Source organism: Anabrus simplex, chromosome 4 (assembly GCF_040414725.1).
Source record: "Anabrus simplex isolate iqAnaSimp1 chromosome 4, ASM4041472v1, whole genome shotgun sequence".
NCBI classification, from domain to species: Eukaryota; Metazoa; Arthropoda; class Insecta; order Orthoptera; family Tettigoniidae; genus Anabrus; species Anabrus simplex.
Window position 1 is genome coordinate 414,506,462 of NC_090268.1, and position 20,278 is coordinate 414,526,739.

The 20,278-nt window shown below is 37.8% G+C and overlaps 1 protein-coding gene across 1 annotated transcript in view; it reads left to right on the top strand.

The window, feature by feature from the left end:
* kon (chondroitin sulfate proteoglycan 4-like protein) overlaps positions 1-20,278 on the top strand; it is a 330,650-nt gene that overhangs the window by 201,810 nt on the left and 108,562 nt on the right. Inside the window, exon 4 of the mRNA XM_068227423.1 lies at positions 4,306-4,495. Coding sequence (XP_068083524.1) covers positions 4,306-4,495 — 190 coding nt within the window. The remainder of the gene's footprint in view (positions 1-4,305; positions 4,496-20,278) is intronic.

Genomic DNA, 20,278 nt, shown 5'->3' on the forward strand with positions numbered 1-20,278 from the left:
TGTGGCACTGAACACTTTGAGTGTTAGCTATTACAGCTAACATGTACCTAAGCTAGCTGCTCCACCACCATTAAGACGCTGTGAATCTCAAGCGAGGACAACAGCAATCACCCCGCCTCCCCAAGATAAGAAGCCTTAATGGGTATGCATCAACCAAGTGATTTGAACTTCACTGGGGTAGCTCTGTAGTATAGGCTTAGCCTCTGCAACTTCAGGCCATAAGCCCATTTAGGATTTTAAGTGTTTTTCAAAAGGAGTGCAAGAGTTTCGCCTCCTAGCCTTTTGTTCATGGCCGATCGTCTGAAACTTTTTTTTTTTTTTCACATTAAGGCCATTTAAAATGGGCACTCATTGCCCCTGTTTAAATTTTCATTATTTATAGACAAGTGTAGAACAGACTGTCGAGCAGAAATGACAGTGTAGACAGTTTTTGAAATTTTTCTAACATAATTTGGTAAAAAGCTCGTGCCTCTGAGAGGCTGGACTGTAGTAAGTTTTGGAGCTCGGTTTCCTAGGACATAAGTGAGTGGAGTAAATATGCTGTTGTAAAATAGTGTACGTTTAGAGCTACAATGCTCATTCCTTGTAAACTATTGTGTCAAAAATCTTCTCTATTGTACCTGATTTGTGAGTACTGCAAAAGAAGGCACCTATTTAATGAAACTAATACTGTACGTATTACTTCTGTAATGATTAGAATGATTAGACTACAATATACACTGTTGTTTGGAGAAAGCAAAACCCTAAGACCCAGAGTTGTAAAGACAATGCAATTTATTCCACAGATTAGGGACATGACAAGACACAAATGATTACAATCACAGGCATGTACATGCACGATGACTGTGGAACTACAGTACGGTTTAACGCCACCACACACAACAATCAGAGCCGCTGGACGTCGTGGCATGGAATGTAAGAGCGCCTGAATATGCTACTGGAGAATACTCTGCCACGCAGTTTGTAGGCCCGTCCACAAATCATCAACAGTGGCTGCAGGAGGACATGAACGAACAAGTTGCCGACCGACCATATTCCAGACATATTCGATGGGCGACCTGTCAGACGAATGGGCAGACTAGGGAAGCAGTGATATCCGTCATTCTTCGTAGAAGTCTTGCGCATTCCTTGCCACATGCAGCCGGGCATTTTCCTGCTGGAATATGGCGTGTGGAATGTCCTACAGGAGGAGCAGTGCCTCGGGCTGTAAAACCTCGCTGATGTAGTGGTAGCTGTTCAGATTTCCCTCAGGAAGTAGCAGGCGAGATCACATGTTATAGGCAATGGTGCCCCAAACCATCATACCTGGCGTATGCCCGTTATGCCGCTGAACAATACAGTCCGCCAGATTGCGTTCACCATGGCGGTGTCTAACATGTATGTAGCCATCACTGTAGGACAAGTTGAAGCGGGACTCATCTGAAAGCAGTACGTTCTGCCCCTCGGCACGCCAGTCTCGGTGTTCATGTGCCCATTGCAGTCTGCAGCGTTGGTGGTTGCTGGTCAATAGAATGGACGGAATGGCATGCGTGCCACCCGTCCAGCCCTCAGAAGACGGCATCAAACTGTCGATGCAGAAATGTCCACACCCATTGCAGTGCTTGAACATCGAACTAGCACTGTGCACGACACTGTTCTGTCCATTACGGCCAAGCTGACAAGAAGTCGGTCATCTCGTGCTGTGGTCACATTGTGTTTCCCAGTACCCTGTCGATGCTGTGTACGGCCCTGTTCTCTCTTCTCTCTACTGGTTCCACATACGCCTCATGTTGAAGCTGCATGTTCTGAACAAGCCGCAGTGTCATGGAACGACAGGCCCACCTTCCAGAGCCCAATCATTCTGCCCTGTTTGAACGCACTTGAATGCTGATATTCAACCCTCTGATGTCAGTGAGGCATAGTGGCAGCTGGGTACACTTTTCGACTTCGTATGACGGCCCCACACAACTGAGCATTTGCATAACACTGATCTGGTTGGTCACACACAGGAGGGCACTGCTGGCCCCACGTGCACGCTCATCATCATCATCATCATCATTTCCCTTTATCCAGCTGTAGCCGAGTAGGGGAAAATATGGTTCCTCTCCACTTTCTTCGGTCTTTCCACCACTCCTCCTCCAACACTGAGTCCAAGTCCAGGTTTCTTTCTATAATGCTGCGTTGGATGGTATCCTTCCATTTCAATCGTGGTCGTCCACGGCCTCTACTTCCTTGGATTTGCATTTCCATCACCTTTGTTGGCATTCTTTCGTCGCTCATTCGCTGTATGTGCCCAAACCATCTTAGTCGGCTCTTCTCTATTCTATCATTCATTTTTTCCACTCCAATTTCTTCCCGGATTTTCTCATTCCTTATTTTGTCTCTTCTACTCTTCTGTATTATACTCCTCAAGAACTTAATTTCGGCTGCCTGTATTTGACTCTCATCCTTCTTTGTCAATGTCCAAGTTTCTGCTCCGTAAGTTGTTATGGGTACGTAATACATCTTGCATATAGTATCCTTTGCTTCCGTTGGCACATCTTTGTCCCATAACATGTTTCTTACACTATGATAGAAACAACTTCCAGCTTGAATCCTTTCACTAATCTCAGCATCCAGTCGAGCATTCTCCATTAATTCACTCCCCAGGTATTTAAACGTTTCCACTACTTCCAGGGGCTTGTCTGCAAGTCTAATCTGACCTTTCCCTTCTTTCTCCCCTCTAGTCATAGCAAGAGTTTTACTCTTTTCTACACTTATTTTCAATCCACATTCTTCAATCTTACCATTCACCACATTCAACTGTTCTTGAACCTTCCTGTCGTCTTCTCCCCAAATCACAATATCATCTGCAAATAACATCATGTTCATTTCTCTTCCTCCAAATGCTGCTTTTGCTGTTCTCATGATGTCATCCATTACTATTGTAAACAGGATTGGTGGTAGAACACTTCCCTGTCTCAGCCCACTAGTTATTTTGAACCAACTTGTCCTGCCAACTTGTGTTTGCACGCAACTACAACATTCCTTATACAATGCCATGATCATTTTTATTAATCCCTGTCCAATTCCTTTTTGCACCAGCCTGTCCCAAACTTTCGTCCTGGGGACACTGTCATATGCCTTTTCAATGTCAATGAATGTCATCACCATATCATTCCCATACTCCCAATGCTTTTCCATTAGTTGTCTCATAATGAAGATGGGCCACGTGCACGCTATCTCTCCGAAATTTAAACCACTTATTATGGTTCCACTGTTCGAGTCATTCCCTGATTTTGGTGTGTTTGAGACCATTGCTTCTGAGTGTTTCACTTTCTCCAAACAGCAGTGTATTTTGAATATAAAGTTGAGTTAAGGGTGCCTCTGCCATACCTTCATTCATTGTTGTCATTTGCTCTTTCAGCTGCATGTGTGTTCAGAGAATTATTTGCCAAATTTATGATATGATAATTATTTGGAAAAGCTAATTCACTTTGCAAAATAAAGACTGGATGAAATAAGTCATGAACATCCCATAGAAAGGTTTTTACTGACTGTTAGTTCAAAACTAACTCAATCAATCAATCAATCAATCAATCAATCAATCAATCAATCAATCAATCAATCAATCAATCAATCTATCAATCAATCTATCAATCAATCAACCAATCAATCAATCGGTCGCCACTGATCTACATTTAGGGCAGTCGTCCAGGTGGCAGCTTCCCAATCTCTTGTTTACCTAGTCTTTTCTTAACTAACTGCAAAGAATTTGGAAATTTATCAAGCATCACCCTTGGTAAATGAATGTGCTGAGCGAGAACAAAGTTGTTGAGTGACTATTGTAAAACCTAGTTTATTATCTAATGCCCATATGGGTGAACCTTTCTTCTTAATAATAATAATAATAATAATAATAATAATAATAATAATAATAATAATAATAATAATAATAAATGAATATTTGCCCCAATTTGTCCTTTTGAATTCCAACTTTATCTTCATATTGTGATCTTTCCTGCTTTTAAAAACACCACTCAAACTCATTCGTCTACTAATGTCATTCCATGCCATCTTTCCACTGATAACTAAGAAATGTCTTTGAATATTTCTCCATAGTCTACAGCTCTGACGACCTCTGCTACATTATATTTTACTAGATGACTCCAAATTTGTATGAATCATTGTAAACATGTCCTGACTAAGTGTAATATTTTTTTGTCATATGTTGGTACAGATATACATCTAAGAATATTTTCCTGAAACTAGATTTATTTATGTGTGCTAAATTGCTTATAAATTAACACTTGAAATACAATAAATGAATGCGAATTCTGTTTTCAGGGAGAAACTTCCTGGGAGGTTCTTTGAGTTGAACATCCACTACGGACTGTTCCTGGGTGGCCAGGGAGACTTCTCAGAACTTTTTCTCGGGCACTTGGACAATCTCCGTGGTTGCCTGGCGGATGTGCGTTACAATGGAGTGAACGTCCTGGCTCGGGCTCGTGAAAGAATCGGTCAGGTCGATGTTCAGGTCAGTTTGAGAATTCCCTTACTTACGAGATTTTAGAGCTATAAGTAGCTATAAGTAACCTATTATGACTGTGAAAATTAATTCATCTCTCTGCACAATCACCATCAAGGTCAGTGGTCAAGACTTTGTGAAAACTAACAACTTCCATATTTGAAATCTGTCTGCACAGTGATGGTGATATTGATCAGAAAGTGTGTGTAAGAGTAATTCAACGTGACTTAGATAGAAAGGATTCACGGGAGTACCTACTGAGCAATAGGCATATGTCGGTCCACCTTACATGAAAGGTGTATTGCATTATGGTTCATCTGGTCGCTTATAATGGGGCTGAGAGCTGGCGAGCAATAAGTAGTGTTGAGCATCCTCTACATCAGTGGTATTCAAAGTGTGGTACATGTACCACTAGGAGTACATGGAGTCCTCTCAAGAATACACAAATTTATCGTAGCTTCTAACTATTTTCAGTGATCATTTCAGAAAAGAATTCAGTCTATTCATTTCCAATAAAATCTTGTTTTGATTTAGTGTTTTTTGTTACCAGTACACAGAATCCCCTTTCTGAACTATTAATTTTAAAATATGTGTCAGCTTATACCTTCCATTGACTAGGTATGTAATAATGCTTAGGCCTGACCCTCGTGGAGCGACCAGCTGTGATTTGCTTGATATTCCCAACCTCACTGGGTCCTTAATCTCAGTTTAACTTGTGGCTCTTAGAGTGTGGAACTTTGGTTTTATTTGGTATATATTTGTTCTAATTTACATATGAAAATTGTGGTGGGTTTATTTACATGCGAAAATGTTAGCAATTGTTAGTTGGAAGGTTGTGGGTGGGTCTTGACAGGGCATGCAGTATTTAAAAATTTTGAAGTGAGTAGGGAAGGTTGTTGCTGTACAGTTCATCATCATCATCATCATCATCATCATCATCATCATCATCATCATCATCATCATCATCATTTCCCTTTATCCAGCTGTAGCCGGGAAGGGGCAAATATGGTTCCTCTCCACTTTCTTCGGTCTTTCCACCACTCCTCCTCCAACACTGTGTCCCAGTCCAGGTTTCTTTCTATAATGCTGCATTGGATGGTATCCTTCCATCTCAATCATGGTCGTCCACGGCCTCTACTTCCTTGGATTTGCATTTCCATCACCTTTTTTGGCATTCTTTCATCGCTCATCCGCTTTATGTGCCCAAACCATCTTAGTTGGCTCTTCTCTATTCTATCATTCATTTTTTCCACTCCAATTTCTTCCCAGATTTTCTCATTCCTTATTTTGTCTCTTCTACTCTTCTGTATCATACTCCTCAAGAACTTCATTTCAGCTGCCTGTATTCGACTCTCATCCTTCTTTGTCAATGTCCAAGTTTCTGCTCCGTAAGTTGTTATGGGTACGTAATACATCTTGCATATAGTATCCTTTGCTTCCGTTGGCACATCTTTGTCCCATAACATGTTTCTTAAACTATGATAGAAACAACTTCCAGCTTGAATCCTTTCACTAATCTCAGCATCCAGTCGAGCATTCTCTATTAATTCACTCCCCAGGTATTTAAACGTTTCCACTACTTCCAGGGGCTTGTCTGCAAGTCTAATCTAACCTTTCCCTTCTTTCTCCCCTCTAGTCATAACAAGAGTTTTACTCTTTTCTACACTTATTTTCAATCCACATTCTTCAATCTTACCATTCACCACATTCAACTGTTCTTGAACCTTCCTGTCGTCTTCTCCCCAAATCACAATATCATCTGCAAATAACATCATGTTCATTTCTCTTCCTCCATATGCTGCTTTTGCTGTTCTCATGATGTCATCCATTACTATTGTAAACAGGATTGGTGGTAGAACACTTCCCTGTCTCAGCCCACTAGTTATTTTGAACCAACTTGTCCTGCCAACTTGTGTTTGCACGCAACTACAACATTCCTTATACAATGCCATGATCATTTTTATTAATCCCTGTCCAATTCCTTTTTGCACCAGACTGTCCCAAACTTTTGTCCTGGGGACACTGTCATATGCCTTTTCAATGTCAATGAAGGTCATCACCATACCATTCCCGTACTCCCAATGCTTTTCCATTAGTTGTCTCATAATGAAAATGGGCTCTATTGTTGACCTTCCACTTCTGAAACCAAACTGATTTTCCTGTATCTGATTCTCAACCCTCAACCTTATTCTATTTTCCAGTATCCTTTCCATTATCTTAGCAACATGAGATATTAGAGTAATTCCCCTGTAGTTCTTCAAAACTTTCTTATCACCTTTCTTGAAAATTGGGATAATTATTCCTTTTTTGCCAATCCTCAGGGACCTCCTTATTCTCCCAGACATTCCTGAGAACTCGATATGTCTACTGCAGGCCTACAGCTCCAGCTGCCTTTATTATCTCCACTGAAATTTCATCTATTCTAGCAGTTTTTCCATTCTTCATCTTTCTTACTGCCATTTCAATTTCATTCATTGTAATTTCTTTATCCATTTCTTCATCAACTAATTGCCTTTCCTGGTCTTCCACTGAATGACTGTCATCCATTCTTATGTTCAGCAGCTTCTGAAAATACTCTCTCCATCTATTTCTTATTTCTTCTGGCTTTGTACTGTACAGTTATTTACAATTATGTACAGTGGTGCTGTGTTTTAGTGTGATTAGCTTACTTCCTTTGGTATTTACAATATTTACATGGTATTTATATTTGAACTGAATATCTTACTTCCAAAGGTATTTACAATAAGTACAGTATTTACATGATATTCTGTGTTTGTGTTTTCTATTGTGCAATATTTACAAGTGGTTTTATGGAGGTGTATTTCTTAAGGGGGTTTAGTCGTTAATTAGGGTTTTAGGGTGTTTATAACTGTAGTACACACCTTCGTCCATTTCATGGTGTTGCTGTATTAGGGGATTAGTGTGTTCTTGGTCTGAGTGGTAGAAATGTTTGGCAGCCTTTTTGATTTCTTCCTTGATAGAGGTAATCTTTAACTGTCTGTGGATTTCTGTATTCCCTAGATGGTAGGGGGCATTAACGATCAGTTGCAGGACTTTGTTTTTGAATTTTTGCAATTTTAACACTCCTTGGCTGTGCCCCATACTATGGATGCATACAGTGTTACAGTCCGAAGTAGTTGTTTTTGTATATTAGGATCTTGTTCTTTACGTCTTTTGTTAATGAGGCATTCAATAGATCTGACCGCTTTCTGGAATTTATCAAGGATATAATTGAAGTGTGATTTATATTGGAGTGTGCAGTCTAAGATTACACCTAGGTACTGTATTTGGCCTCGGTTGACTACTGAATTTCTTCGCCGATAAATTGAAGTTTGGTTTGGGGCTTTCTTTCATATCTAGCGGTGTAATATACTGTGGTCGATTTGGTGGGGTTGGTCTTAATCCTCCGCATACGGCACCAAATTTCTAGGTGTGCTATGGCAAGCTGCAGATCTCTTATTACAATTTGCGATTGGAAAGATGCATTAATGCAGTCAGTGTATAGTGCTAACTCTGTTTTTTGGGTGGTTGGAATGTCTAAGCAGTAGAGCAGGTACAGGTATGGCCCCATTATGGACCCTTGGGGTACACTGGCCCTCACTGTTTTTAGGCCTGACATTCCACCTAATATTTCAATGTAGAACTGTTGATTTGTTAGGTAGTTAATATCAACATAAATGGTCAATTATTGGACATTATAAATTTTCCAGCTGTCTAATAATGGACCGTTTATATTGGTATTATACATTTACTCATTTGGGAATCAACATCTTATCATGTTAGGTAGTTGGCGATAAGGTTCCAGTAAAATTTTTGTAGTCCTTTCTGGCTCATGCTGCATTGCTCTTTTCAAATTTTCTGTTTCGAAATCCACTCATTCATTTCAATATTTTTCAGTAGCAGTGTATATAATCATACTCGTGTATATATCGTTGCCAGGCAATGAAAACCTTGTAATTCCACTCACGAGAAGACCACATTTCTCCATCTGTCTTGTTAAGGCTTGCCGCATTGCCTGAGAACGGAACAAAAGACTCCAACGGTTGAATAACTGGGCAATCATTAAAGAATGAAAATGCCACGAACAGTTCTCCGGCCATTGTTGACCGCTCAGTTTTGGGCTTCTTCCGTAAACTTTACTCCGAAGGAATTACAAGGCTTCCTTTGCCCGGCGATGATTCAATACATTATTGTAATTATTGGAGATCTTGGTGGTGTAGCGGCTTAGCTGCTTGCCTGTCATCCCGGCGACTTTGGTTTGATTTCTGGTGTTGCTGAGGTGGGATTTTCATTCCATGGTGTCAGGAAGGGCATTCAGTCTTAAATCTCTGCCACAACTCTTTCATGCATCAGTGCATGCAGGGACATCGAGCAAGCGGGATAAGCTGCCGAAGATGATGATGATCATGATGATGATGATGATAGTAATTGTTGCATTAATAATTATACTCGTGATGATGTTTAATATTATTTGGCATCCAGCAACAATCATTTGTTATTTCTGGTATAATCATAATATACCATACTTCAGGGGTACAAAGGTAAAATAATTGGATTTTGGGGGTATACCAACCGAAAAGTTTGATTGAAAAGGTTATTCTTGTACAGGCCAAGAACTCCCTTAGAGAAATGGAAGATAAAAGCTTCCACTACCCATAACCTTGGCACTGAGGGGAATATCTATACATGGCTGCCTTTCCCAGAGGAATTAACCTGGTACTCTTTTTTGGCATAGGTCAAGTGAACCTTAGGGACGTGTACATCTCTAGAGTGAAAATCCTGTTTCTAATGTCTTTGACCATCTCTGTTCCTTTCTGTATTATATCTCTTCCCTTTTCCTGTGTTTGTCTGGCTTCCTTCTTATCCTACACTTCCCACATCAAAACCAAAAATTTTTCGTGATCAAGGGCGTATGCAGAGGAAATACTGGGGGGAAAATTGCCCCCCATCTGCCCCGCAATTTTGAAGTTTAGAACTTGTGATTAATTGTGGCAATCATATCAATGAAGATTTTTAGGTGGCTCGTTGTTTTGTTTTAATTTGAACTACGTATTTACCAACAATGTTTTAATACTTCCATTAGTAAATATAAATTGCCGGGCTGAGTGGCTCAGTCGGTTGTGGCGCAGGCCTTCTGACCCCAACTTGGCAGGTTCGATCCTGGCTTAGTCCGGTGGTATTTGAGGGTGCTAAATTCTGTCATCCTCGTGTTGGTAGATTTACTGGCACGTAAAAAAACTCCTGCGGGACTAAATTCTGGCACCTCAGCATGTCCGAAAACCATAAAAATAGTTAGTGAGATGTAAAGCAAATAACATTATTATTATTAATAAATATGTATTTTTTCTTCTAAAAGCAATCATTCTGAACCAGTGGATTTCATTTCTGCACTTAACATTTTGTGACTGAAATTTTCCCAATGCATAGAGTACTGAAACTGTTTGCTGTCTTACTACAACCATTCTGATGTTGAACTGTTCTACGTAATAAATGACGATGATGTAATTAAAGGTTTCTTCTGTTTCTTAAAATTTGCTTCAAGTTAGAATATTGACAGTTAATTTATTAAAATTGTTGTTCCTCTTCGTGTAAAATCTTCTATAATATCAGAGTTTACAAATGTAGATTAAATTAATTTTAATGCCGGCCAGACCATTGAGTGGAAATGTTGCGCGACATGAAATCTAGAAGGAAACAAAAAATTACTAACATGAATATTAACACAAGGAAAGAAAGATGTAGGGAAAGAAAAACCATATAGATAAAAATATAGAAAAAGAGACATAAAACTCACATTCAACAGCTCTGTGTTTGCGTCATATCATAACTGTACTCTGTCAATGTCAGACACATTCTGACTTCATCATGCTACAGCAAGCAAGTCTTTCATCTAATGATGTTTCAGGATGCACCTATTTTAATTTAAAAGTTTATTTATATTTAATTTATGTGTCCAGGATATCAATTTCACATAGTTAAATACAGAAATCTGTAAGTATACAAACTAACACTAAGCTGGTAGCTTCAATACTAAGATTTATTAGCTACGCGCTAAACTACACAAGACTATACAAAACTTTTGCTCATAACACACACTTACACAGTTTGCGCTCTCTCTCTCCCTTAGTTTCTCACTTGTTCTCACACTACACAGTTTCACATCCACACACAAGGTCCCACGTCGTATGGCTACACGTTCTCTCCTTCGCCGACAGTCCGCACTGTAGCACACTAGTCCGATAATCACGGCAGTTCACATACTTCACTACACTGTCATGTCGCTCACGACTGAACCACACCAACTTCTAACTCAGTCTAACTCTCACTCCTGCAGGCAGGTCGTTCCTCTCTTATATACCTGCGCTGGCCCTTCTGGAATCATCCGGATGCTCGATGGATCCAGGAACAACACGAGATGGAAGACTCTAGATTAATCATGGAGTCATTTCCATACTCCTCTGCTACGGGACTGCGAGCGGAAGCGAGTGGGGCTGGCCTAGCACTTAAGCGCTGCTTGTGATCGGCGCGGTTGAAGCGTAAGGCGTGGGCCTATACGTTGCCGGGCCAGGCCCATAGCCAGTTGGCATGGCGGACGCCATAACCATTACAGTATACCACATGAATGCAAATTGTACTCATGTTTTGCAACTTTCAATACATTAATTTTAAGTTATTTCTAGACAGCTGAAGATGGCCTAAAATGGCTGAAACATGTACTGTTGTTCTAATGATGTTTTACAACTTTGAATTGTAAATAAACTTACATGTATTGACTAAGTGCAACCAGTACACTAGTTTTTCAACTTATATAATTGTCAATACAGATCCAAAATGAAATTTATGTCATCTATTTGCTTACATAAGTGACTGATGGGAATGAGTTCTTGTTAATTAGTCATTCATGATGACGTTGTTCCCCCTCCAGTTTTTGGAGGTTGATAAAAAGTAAACATTTCCCATATCATGTGTTTCTTTTTCTTTCATGGCCATATATGCACTCATAAAACGGGCACTCTCCGGGTCGTCTCGCCTGACTCGGAGAGAGTATGTACGACATCCTTGCACTAGTTATTATTTATAAATTTCATTTTCCGTATTGACAGACTCAAAGTATAGATAAGAAATGTGTTTTTCCACCATTCAATACACAATTTATTTTAATAGATTAAGCTAGTACCGGTTTCGGCTCTTTAACGGCCATCATCAGCTAGTACATGTTTTGTTTTAGCCATTAGACAATACACAAGTTGTTATTGTATTAGGCATCCGGATGTCTAATGGGGGATGGAATAATAGCATATAATTAAAATATCAGTGGTCAGGTTAAAAAGTTATAAATAGAGCATGAGTATGTAAAACATATTAAAAACACACAGGTCACAATATATAACATTTAAAAAGTTTCAACACATTAAAATTGTACGTATAGGTAGACACTTGTTAAAATTTTCCAATTTATGTTATATGGATTCCATTCTTCTGTCCTCTGTGCAGATCCTTCTAAGTAATGTTGATTTTAGTTGCGTAGGGTAATCTTCGAGGACATTTTGAAACTAGTGTACGTCTTATTGATGTGGGCCTTTGTCATGATGAAATTTCGTTATGTTATATATCCCAACTTGTGATATACTATGGCAAGTTTCAATACAGCAAACAGCAGGTCTCGAGCATGTATTTAGAAGTAGTCGGTGGTAACACTTCTCTCGTCTATGTTTGTTCTTGTAGTCTGTAAAGATAAAGTGATATAAGTATGCCGGTAGTGTGTGCATGAAGGAATGCCTAGTGTATGTATGGAAAGAGTACTTACTATAGTTGTTGTGGAAGTCTTGTGCTGATGTGTTTGAAGGCTTGTTGTGTTCTACTGCGAGTGAGTCTGGGGCTCATATTAGCTGTGGAGGGGAATGTAGGTGGAGGGGAAGAAGGAGTGGCCGTTGGAGAAGTAGGGGCGGGGTCAGGCTTGTGATTCGTTGGTTTGTTAGAGCGTGTGTTTACTATTTTGAGATAATCATTCTTTAATATCGGAATGGCTTTGTCAAAAATAATGCTGGTTTTTTCATTAATATCATTAATGTTATGATTGGGGTTGGCGTACTGGTCTAAAGAAATGTAGAAATCTTCGGTTATGTTGAGCAGGGGGCCCTTGGAGTTTATATTTAGTATCGTCATGTCGTTGTTGATGTTTGTGAAACTATGCTTGGATTCTTCTACATGTTGGCCTATTGATGAGAAATGGTTATGTTTTACTGCATTTACATGTTCATTGTAGCGGATGGTGAAGTTTCTGCCTGTACGTCCTATGTAACTTATGTCACAGTTGTTACATTTGATACGGTAGACACCTGATTGGTTGTATTTATTGTTATTATTGACTGTTTTAGTGTTATGTATAATGTTGGTACTATTGTGTGTGGTTTTGAATACTGTTTTTATGTTGTGCTTCTTGAAAATATTAGTTATAGTATATATGTGGGTGTTGTTGAAGGTAAATAGAGCATAGTCTTTTTTGGGTTTGGCTGTTTTTGCTGGGCTAGATCATATTTTGAGCAACACCAATTCCAGTGGGTAGATGGTGGGGACATAAATGCTTCATATGCTGCTTTATCCAGATACATTCAAAGTGGTCTTGACTATGCATCGACAGTTAGAAAATTTCATCATCAAAATGCAAACACCATTCTGAATGCATGGTGCACACCAGAACTTGCATCACTCTGCAGGCATAAAGCACTTCTCTACAGTAAATTGAGAAAACACCCACACAACAGTATAATTAAAGAAGAATATAAAAGTTACTGCAATAGAGTTACAACCCTGAAAAGGACTCTCAAGAAGTCGTACTATGATAATCAATTTAAAAACAATCTACACAACACTAAACACACCTGGCAACTCATAAACGAAGTTCTTGGTAAACCTTCAAAGTCAACAATCAATATTACACGTATCAAGCTAGGGAATGAATGTTTTGAAGACAAAAGTGACATTTGTAATGCCCTGAATAATAATTTTATCTCAGTCCCTGCAACACTATCTTCAAATATTGTTCCACATCCTGAACATACTGCTACAATCAATAATCATCCTAATTTCAACATCAAAAAGGCTTTCACGGCCGCAGATCTTATAATCATCTTATAACCATGTCCTCCAGAAGAAGTGTCTACAATAATCAATTCTCTCAAACATGCTCGCTCAGTTGCTAGTGATGGTATTTCCAGTAAACTTCTCAAAATCTGTAATCGAGCACTCTCTGGTCCAATATCTGAATTTATCAACTGCTCTTTGGCAAAAGGCATTGTCCCTGATTCATTAAAGATCTCTAGAGTGGTTCCTATACACAAACAGAATGATAGATCCGACCCTGGAAACTACCGACCCATCTCAATACCACCTGAATTATCTAAAATCTTAGAAACTGTTGTCAAAGTTAGGCTTATTAGTTACCTCGAAAAATGCAATTATTTTTTCCAGATTTCAATATGGCTTCAGAGAAAAGGCTGGGGTGAATCCTACCTTAATGGACATTATAATTGAGCTTCAAAATTATATTGATAAAGGTTACAAGATTGCTGGGCTGTTTATTGATTTAAAAAAGGCTTTTGATACTGTTAGCCATGAACTTATGATATACAAACTGGAAAAGGCAGGTGTGAGAGGTCCCTTGCTGCTCTGGTTTAAGGATTTCTTATCAAATCGACAACAATATGTTCAGATTGGCATGAATAAAAGTGAGCTACAAATGATCTGCTTTGGTGTACCACAAGGTTCCATATTGGGTCCAATTTTGTTTCTTATATATATTAATGACATAGCCCTGTGTTCTTTTAAGGGTAAAATATCACTTTTGGCAGATGATACTTCACTGTTCTATTCATCAAATTCTGAAGATGAAATAGTTGCAGATATCCAGCATGACTGTTATATCTTAGATGAATGGCTGAGAAAAAATCTTCTAACAGCCAATTACTCAAAAACTGTCTGTATGATGTTCGATAAATCACAAAATGACCTAAATGCAACTACAAATATATTATTTGGCACTACGAAGTTGAAATGGGTTAAAGAAGTTAAATATCTTGGACTAATAATTGATAGTGCCCTCTCCTGGACACCTCATATATTAAACGTAAAAAATAAAATCTCTGTCTTGGTTGGTATCATTGGCAAGATTAAGTACCTACTAACAATTGACACTCTTCGTCTAATTTATTTCACAATGATACAATCTCGACTTTCTTACTTGTGTTTCATTTGGGGCAAAGCAACCCAAAATAACTTAAATACTTTGGAGGTCTTACAAAACAGGGTTATTAGATTTATGTATGGATTTCATCAACTATATTCTCGAAATAAATGTACTCTGAAACAAATATATTACCTCTTAAGAAATTAATCTCATTAAACGCATCACTTCTTATTCATAAAGTCTTGCATAACAAAATGTTCACCAACTCTGAATTTCCTAAAGTCACTGACATCCATTCATATAAGACAAGGCAAAAAAATAAATTACATGTTCATCAAAATTATACAACAAGGTTTGGCACTAAGGGAGTGCAACACTTACTAATATCTGAATATAACAGCATTCCTGACAACATAGCAATCATCTCTAAAGGCCGGTCTCCACTGATTAACATTTAACAACAACATGTTAAATGTTAAAAGTGTTAAATGTTAATTGGTGACACCATCAACATATTAAATGTTAAATGTTGAATACTGTTTCATTTAACATTGTGTCCACACTTAATAAACATGTTAAACTTAACTTTCTTGTTTATATGTAGGTAGTTCATCATATCAGTATGTGGTAATAAATTTAAGTGGTGTATAATATTTTCAAACAAGGACAATGGACTCAGATGAAAAAGTTTTGGCCTTTGTTATTGCCACTGTTGCTTCTTGTTATGATTTTCAAATGCAGTTTTATTAGACACATTTCCTCCCCTCATCCTGCTGATTGCTTCAAAAGCAAGATACTATGAAGTATAAACTTCGTTCGTTCCCGCCCTTCGACTTCAGACTTTTTCTGGTTTTTTGCAATACTCGACTGTACTGGGAGCGGAGGTACGCTAGGTTTTTTTCGATGCACTGGCGGGAATAATTATAATATAGAGTTCCCGGAAACTGTCGGCTTTCTTCGCTTTATCTCTGTATTCCTTTGATGAGACATCCTACAAACAAGGCCTTTCTATTATATCATTAATTAAGTCCAAAGGAATCTTGCTCCACTCCATTTCTGACTATAAATTTTAGTATAGTGCAGACAGAACGACACGCGTACGCATACCGGTACTGGTACTGTATTTGTAGCTTATAACAAAGAGAATGAGTGTTGCGGAGTGTTGTAACTATAATCCTACTTCACGAGAAGCACGTCGTTTGCGTCGTTTGGCTATCTGTTGACATGTAAACGGCAAGGAAGTTGCCGAAGCTGTGCCAACATCTCACGAACAACGAATTGACTTGACATGTTTTCCACTTGGAGCGGAAAACACGCCAACATGTTAAAAGTGTTAACCTCAACATTCTGAGTTAACATGCAAAGTCAATTGGAAGACACAGTCACAATATACATGTCAATTGTAACATGTTAAATTTAACATGTTGGTGTTAAATGTTAATCAGTGGAGACCGGCCTTAAAACTGTGCCATTTCGTAATAAGCTTAAGAAGTACCTGTTAGGCACTATAAATGTGTAACAGTTATTTCTCTGATATTTTCATTTCCAAATCTTAAAAGTCAAAAAGTTGTTCCTCATGTATTGTTACTCTGATGATAATCCACTTAATATAATCCTATCCATTAGATAAATTGTGATACTTAAAGTATATGTAAAACCACTATTATTACTCTTTCACTTTTAGACCTTATGTGTTAATCCACCATTGTTGTGATTATCTATGTATTGTTCCTCTTGACAGAGCTCTTGCTCTCTGGAACCCTATTTATCAATAAATAAATAAATAAATAAATAAATAAAAATAAAATAAAAAGGTTGTGATTTTATTTTGTGAATGATTTTGTTGACCATTTCTTTGCTGTATCCGTTGTGTTTAGCTATGTCGTGGATTAACTTCAATTCATTATTTTGGTCTTCTGTTGTCATTGGGATGTTAAAGGCTCTATAAATCATACCGTACTATAATAGGCTGCTCTTTTATGTGTATTGGGATGAATGGAGTCATTTTTTATGGTATTTGAGGTGTGTGTGGGTTTCCTGTAGATCTTGTAAGATAAGTGGTTGTCGTGTCTGGTTATTGTTAAGTCTAGGTAATTTAGTGCACGGTTATTTTCGGTTTCTTTGGTGAATTTAATTTGGGGATCTAGAGTGTTAAGCTTATCTAGTATAGTATGTGCGTCAGTGGATCTATTATCTAAAACTACGAAGACATCGTCAACAAATCTGCACCAAAAATGTATATTCTCTATTTCTTTGATTGACGTGTATTCTAGGTTATCTATGTATATTTCTGCTAATATTCCGGAGGCAGGAGACCCCATAGGTAGGCCTTGTTGCTGATAAATGGTATCGTGAAATCTGAAATAGTTATTGTTTATGGCGAATTCAAGTAAGTTTATGAATTCGTTTATTTCTAAGGTGCTCAAGTTGCTATTGTTTTTTAGGTTAGATTCTATTATTTTGATTGTTTGTTTAACAGGAATGTTAGGGTACATATTTATTATGTCAAATGAAGCAAGGGTATGGTGTTGTTCGATCTTTAGCTCTTTGGTTCTGTTGCAAAAATCTATTGAGTTTAGTACCGGTATTGTTTTGTTTGCTAAAAATGTATATTGCTTTTTTAATTTTTTTTGGATGAATTGCGATAATTTGTAGGTTGGACTGGCTCTATAATTTATAATAGGTCTCATAGGTACGTCTTCCTTATGTATTTTTGGGTAGGCTTTCGCGGTCGGTAATTGGGGGTTCATTGTTATGAGTTTAGCAGATTCAGTTTCGGTGAGAAGAAAATGTGTGTTTTTAAGTAAAATTTTTAAATTCCTTTGTATGTTATTGGTTGGATCTCGGCGTTTAATAGAAAAAGTATTGTCTTGGAAACATTTTTTAGTCTTTGTTATGTATTCATTTTTATCCATAATGACCGTAGTGTTGCCTTTGTCGGCCTTCGTTACTAGTAGATTGTTCTGTTTTATTTTATTTTTAAGTTTGTTTAAGTTCGATCTATTGGTGGTATTCATGTTTGGGTTATTATTGTGGACGCTATTGATGTATTGCGGGATCTTTCTACTGATTTCGTGTCTTGCTTCGTCTCGTATGTCATATGGGATCTTTTGTAAAGCAAGTTCTGTTTCGGTAATGGTAGTTATAATATTCTGGTAGGATGATGCATTACCCCAGTTGTGTTTGGGTCCCCTGTTCAATATATCCGTTTCTACGTCGTCAAATACGGTTTGCGTAAGATTTTTTTTTTTTTTTGCGTAAGATTCCATCCGCCTATAAAAAAATCTTACGCAAACCGTATTTGACGACGTAGAAACGGATATATTGAACAGGGGACCCAAACACAACTGGGGTAATGCATCATCCTACCAGAATATTATAACTACCATTACCGAAACAGAACTTGCTTTACAAAAGATCCCATATGACATACGAGACGAAGCAAGACACGAAATCAATAGAAAGATCCCGCAATACATCAATAGCGTCCACAATAATAACCCAAACATGAATACCACCAATAGATCGAACTTAAACAAACTTAAAAATAAAATAAAACAGAACAATCTACTAGTAACGAAGGCCGACAAAGGCAACACTACGGTCATTATGGATAAAAATGAATACATAACAAAGACTAAAAAATGTTTCCAAGACAATACTTTTTCTATTAAACGCCGAGATCCAACCAATAACATACAAAGGAATTTAAAAATTTTACTTAAAAACACACATTTTCTTCTCACCGAAACTGAATCTGCTAAACTCATAACAATGAACCCCCAATTACCGACCGCGAAAGCCTACCCAAAAATACATAAAGAAGACGTACCTATGAGACCTATTATAAATTATAGAGCCAGTCCAACCTACAAATTATCGCAATTCATCCAAAAAAAATTTAAATAAGCACTATACATTTTTAGTAAACAAAACAATACTAAACTCAATAGATTTTTGCAACAGAACCAAAGACTTAAGATCGAACAACACCATACCCTTGCTTCATTTGACATAATAAATATGTACCCTAACATTCCTGTTAAACAAACAATCATAATAAGAGAATCTAACCTAAAAAACAATAGCAACTTGAGCACCTTAGAAATAAACGAATTCATAAACTTACTTGAATTCGCCATAAACAATAACTATTTCAGATTTCACGATACCATTTATCAGCAACAAGGCCTACCTATGGGGTCTCCTGCCTCCGGAATATTAGCAGAAATATACATAGATAACCTAGAATACACGTCAATCAAAGAAATAGAGAATATACATTTTTGGTGCAGATTTGTTGACGATGTCTTCGTAGTTTTAGATAATAGATCCACTGACGCACATACTATACTAGATAAGCTTAACACTCTAGATCCCCAAATTAAATTCACCAAAGAAACCGAAAATAACCGTGCACTAAATTACCTAGACTTAACAATAACCAGACACGACAACCACTTATCTTACAAGATCTACAGGAAACCCACACACACCTCAAATACCATAAAAAATGACTCCATTCATCCCAATACACATAAAAGAGCAGCCTATTATAGTACGGTATGATTTATAGAGCCTTTAACATCCCAATGACAACAGAAGACCAAAATAATGAATTGAAGTTAATCCACGACATAGCTAAACACAACGGATACAGCAAAGAAATGGTCAACAAAATCATTCACAAAATAAAATCACAACCTAAAACTAAATTAGCAAAAACAGCCAAACCCAAAAAAGACTATGCTCTATTTACCTTCAACAACACCCACATATATACTATAACTAATATTTTCAAGAAGCACAACATAAAAACAGTATTCAAAACCACACACAATAGTACCAACATTATACATAACACTAAAACAGTCAATAATAACAATAAATACAACCAATCAGGTGTCTACCGTATCAAATGTAACAACTGTGACATAAGTTACATAGGACGTACAGGCAGAAACTTCACCATCCGCTACAATGAACATGTAAATGCAGTAAAACATAACCATTTCTCATCAATAGGCCAACATGTAGAAGAATCCAAGCATAGTTTCACAAACATCAACAACGACATGACGATACTAAATATAAACTCCAAGGGCCCCCTGCTCAACATAACCGAAGATTTCTACATTTCTTTAGACCAGTACGCCAACCCCAATCATAACATTAATGATATTAATGAAAAAACCAGCATTATTTTTGACAAAGCCATTCCGATATTAAAGAATGATTATCTCAAAATAGTAAACACACGCTCTAACAAACCAACGAATCACAAGCCTGACCCCGCCCCTACTTCTCCAACGGCCACTCCTTCTTCCCCTCCACCTACATTCCCCTCCACAGCTAATATGAGCCCCAGACTCACTCGCAGTAGAACACAACAAGGCTTCAAACACATCAGCACAAGACTTCCACAACAACTATAGTAAGTACTCTTTCCATACACACACTAGGCATTCCTTCATGCACACACTACCGGCATACTTATATCACTTTATCTTTACAGACTACAAGAACAAACATAGACGAGAGAAGTGTTACCACCGACTACTTCTAAATACATGCTCGAGACCTGCTGTTTGCTGTATTGAAACTTG